The sequence below is a fragment of the Lipotes vexillifer genome, unplaced genomic scaffold (assembly GCF_000442215.2).
Source record: "Lipotes vexillifer unplaced genomic scaffold, Lipotes_vexillifer_v1.1 scaffold233, whole genome shotgun sequence".
NCBI classification, from domain to species: Eukaryota; Metazoa; Chordata; class Mammalia; order Artiodactyla; family Lipotidae; genus Lipotes; species Lipotes vexillifer.
In genome coordinates, this window is record NW_006790915.1 from 60,308 (window position 1) to 64,603 (window position 4,296).

Below are 4,296 nucleotides of genomic sequence, written 5' to 3' on the forward strand. Positions count from 1 at the left end.
CCAAGTACCTCATATGGTTTGTCATCACACCAAGAATGGCCTCAACATCAAGAGTCAGCAAGGACAGAACAGATATATTCACAGAAACAGGAGACATCTTTGTCTGGTAGCCAGTACAGCATCAACTTCCAGCAGGGACCTTCTGTATCACTGCATTCAGGACTACATCACAGACCTGACAAAATTTCTGACCATTCTTCTATTAAGCAAGATTATACTCATAAAGCAGGAAGCAGTAAACACCATGGGCCAAGTTCTGCTACTCCTGGAGTAATTCCTCAGAAAATGTCGTTAGATAAATACAGAGAAAAACGTAAGCTAGAAACCCTTGATCTGGATGCAAGGGATCATTATATAGCTGCCCAGGTAGAACAGCAACACAAACATGTACAGTCCCAGGCAGCCAGCAGCAGTTCTGTAACCTCTCCCATTAAAATGAAAATTCCCATTACAAGTGCTGAAAAACCTGAAAAATATATGGCAGATAAGAAGGAAAAGAGTGGATCGCTGAAATTACGGATTCCAATACCACCCACTGATAAAAGTGTCAGTAAAGAAGAACTGAAAATGAAGATAAAAGTTTCTTCCTCAGAAAGACACAGCTCTTCTGATGAAGGCAGTGGGAAGAGCAAGCATTCCAGCCCGCATATTAGCAGGGACCATAAGGAGAAGCACAAGGAGCATCCTTCCAACCGCCACCACCCCAGCAGTCACAAGTATTCCCACTCATACAGTGGCAGCAGCAGTGGTGGCAGCAAGCACAGTGCTGATGGGATACCACCCGCTGTTCTGAGGAGTCCTGTTGGCCTGAGCAGTGATGGCATTTCCTCTAGTTCCAGCTCTTCAAGGAAGAAGCTGCATATCAATGATGCATCTCACAACCATCACTCCAAAATGAGCAAAAGTTCCAAAAGTTCAGGTAGTTCATCTAGTTCTTCCTCCTCTGTTAAGCAGTATGTATCCTCTCACAACTCTGTTTTTAACCATCCCTTACCCCCTCCTCCCCCTGTCACATACCAGGTGGGCTACGGACATCTCAGCACCCTCGTGAAACTGGACAAGAAGCCAGTGGAGACCAACGGTCCTGATGTCAATCACGAGTACAGTACAAACAGCCAGCATATGGACTACAAAGACACATTCGACATGCTGGACTCGCTGTTAAGTGCCCAAGGAATGAACATGTAATCATTTGTTTAGGTCAATTTTTCCTTTACTTTTTTAATTTAAAAATTGTTAGAATGGAAAACTTCCTCCTGATCTAGCAGTGGTAACACCTGCTGTTACTGCCACTGCTTCAATATTTGTAAGTGCTGCTTTATTCTTCATTCTGAAAAGAAGAGATTATAGTAAACAAGTCTTTATCTCCACATATGATAGTGTTATAAATACTGTAAAAGCATGGAAGGTGCAAAACTCAGTATTTCTACAATTGCAGCTAAGAACATTAGGGTGAATGGCTGGCTGCTTCTAGGAATATAAGATGCCTCAAGCATTCGTTTATTTATAATTTGAATACTGTAGCTATTTTTTGTTGTTGCTTGGCTTTTGAATGAGTGTAAATTGTTTTCTTTTGTGTATTTATACTCGTATGTATGATTTGCATGTTTCAATGATAAAGGGATAAAACAGTATACTGACAACTGTTTACAAGAAAGTGGAGAAAAATGTACATACATTTTTGTATGTTTAGATATTACCATAAATACTCAGGATTGGAGCTGCTTGTAAGTATAACAATATACAGAATAACTTTATTTTATCTTGTCAGAGTCCATCACTAATCTAAAACAAAGGTGGCACTTTTTCATGTTAACCTTAAACTCTAGGCCTTACTGGAAGCCACTGAAGGGGGACACTTCACTACCAGATGGGTATGCAGTGCCACAGATGGTCATTTACACTGTGAGGCACTGATTCTGCCTTCAGAGGTTCTGACCAGATTGGCTGCTGAAATAGCCCCTAATTTTCTGAAGGCTTGAAGAGGAAAAAATAAAGTTTACATACTCTTGATGTGAAGTGCATTTAAGTGTTTGTTGGCTTGTTGCAGTACTATAAACACAGAGCTGTTAATAATGGTTATGTAGATTACTGTGATTTGAAAACTAAATTCACAAAAACTTACATTAGTGAAGAATTAGTAAGTCTTTTTCTTAAATAGAGAACTTTAACACTACGTATTTTAACAGTAAACAGGAATCGCTTTTCCTTTAGCGTTCAGAAGGACACCATGTTCTTAAACATACTCCTCCCCTGAAGCGTGTTTGTGTGTGATGCCATATTTCTTTTTCAGGTAAATGCAGTCTTCCTTATAAAAATGAAATTAAACTTATTGCTCTTTCAGTTCTTTTATATTCTAACAATAAATAAAACAAAAAGATCACTGACTGTGCATTGTACCTGTATTTATAGCTTATGGTTGTTAACAGGAAGCTCACTGAGAAAAAAAAAAGGTAAGCCTCCAGGTAAACAGCTAGTGGAGGTTTTACATTTGTTTGCACATCTCAGTATATTCCTGTTGAAGTCAAGTTTGCACAGTCTTCTGACTTCGGAACAAACAATAGACTTTAACTTGTTTAAAATTCGTCTTAAATGCCGGTAACATGGCTCTGGTTTATCAGCTAATCTTCAATTCTGTGGTAAATCTTTGGGCTGTTGAGTATCTTTGAGATAGGTTGAATTCAACTTCTGTTGAATTGAAAACTGTCTTAATTTTTCCTCTATGTATATGAATTATTTTTGTTACAAAGCCACTGATATGTGCACAATTGTAATTTTACTCAAGTATGTTGCAGTTGTAAATATTAGAGAGTTTAATCTCGTGCTCTACTCTTATTTAGCAATTACCTGATTTGCCAGTAGCTTTATAATTTTTTTTTTAAGATAATTGTTCATTATTTTGTTATTTGAACTTAGGATACTAGGATCCTCTTTCTAGGGACTTTGCCTAGCTAGCATGTCCTAACTTTGTTCTTGTCTGGCATAACTTTAGTAATTTTTGTCATTACATGTAACTTTGTTACTCTGTATGACATATTATTGTATCCATAAACATGGTAATTTTGATACAGTTATACTTTTACAGTGGTACATAATCCAAGGACTAGTATAGAATTAAGATGAGTGCAAGATGAGGGAGGGAAGGGTTTTGTTCTTGGTAATTTAGATGTGAAACCTCTAAGGAGCTATCATGTGAAACGACGTAGGGTGATTGTGCTACTGTATAATTGGGGTGATAATACCAGGAATTTTAATAAGATTTTGTAAAGAGTATCCAGAAAAGTAGTGAACTTATTTTCAGTATGACATAGAAAACAATGTGAATATTTAAGGTCTGTGACTATACTTCACTAAGAATTTGCAGAATTGTCTTGAGATGTGAGAATAAAGGTAATTTTGTTGAATCTTTATTGGTGCTAATGATGGACAGTTAAAAAGGTAGCTAGTGTATATTGTTATGGGTCAGTACTTATTAGTACTTCCAAAATTGAATTTGAAATGCTATGTATTCACTTTTCACTCTGTAAATGTAATTCTTTACAATGACTTTATTTATTAAAGGGCAGCCAGTTGGAATTTTTACAGGATTGTGTGAGCTATTCAAACTCTTCAACCTCTGAACAGGATATTAGCTTCCGTAAACCACAATGGGGATAAAATATGGAATTTCTTTTAAGTTTCGTTTCCATTAAATGCGAACCCTTATAATTCATATTGCCATGAATTTAACCATCTCATTTGCATAAAGTAGTTCATCAGCCTGGTCCCAATAGGCTCAACCAAAGAAAAAGACTCCAATGAATGGACATTATTACTGAGTCTTCTTGTAAGTAGCCATAAGTAAACCAAAATAGTATCAAATTTAGGTATGAAATTCCACATGTGCAAAGTACTGTTAAGGTGATACATTTTTGATGAGATTTTAAAAAATATTTGAACTATTAAAAAGCATTATCTTTAAACATCCTATAAAAGAGTGATTCATTTTTTAGTTGTGTTTTCCCTAGATCAAAGATCATAGATTTGTTACCTTTATGCAGAAGCACATTACATAGAAAGGCTTTACTTCTACCTCTTTCAACTAATTTTTCAATATTGAGCTGTGCCCCCTAAATATTTGCCTTAGCTATTTTAAAATACAATATTTTCAGAACCAAAGCAAAGGAGTGGTTTTTTCACAGAAACATTCTCAGAGGCTTACTTTACCAAATAAACTGATGGTAGTATCCTTGAGTGGTGAGACCTTGCATAATGTCCTAGTTCCTTTTTCTTGTTTAACCCTGAGGTTCATTTCTT

At 36.4% G+C, this 4,296-nt stretch overlaps 1 protein-coding gene across 1 annotated transcript in view; it reads left to right on the forward strand.

Moving 5' to 3' along the window:
• The window catches only part of CCNT2 (cyclin T2), a 48,070-nt gene extending 44,491 nt beyond the window's left edge, over positions 1 to 3,579 (forward strand). Inside the window, 2 exon segments of the mRNA XM_007472025.1 lie at positions 1 to 919; positions 1,021 to 3,579. The exon segment at positions 1 to 919 is cut by the window's left edge and continues 9 nt beyond it. Coding sequence (XP_007472087.1) covers positions 1 to 919; positions 1,021 to 1,088 — 987 coding nt within the window. The 3' untranslated portion in view covers positions 1,089 to 3,579.
• Positions 3,580 to 4,296: the final 717 nt, after the last annotated feature.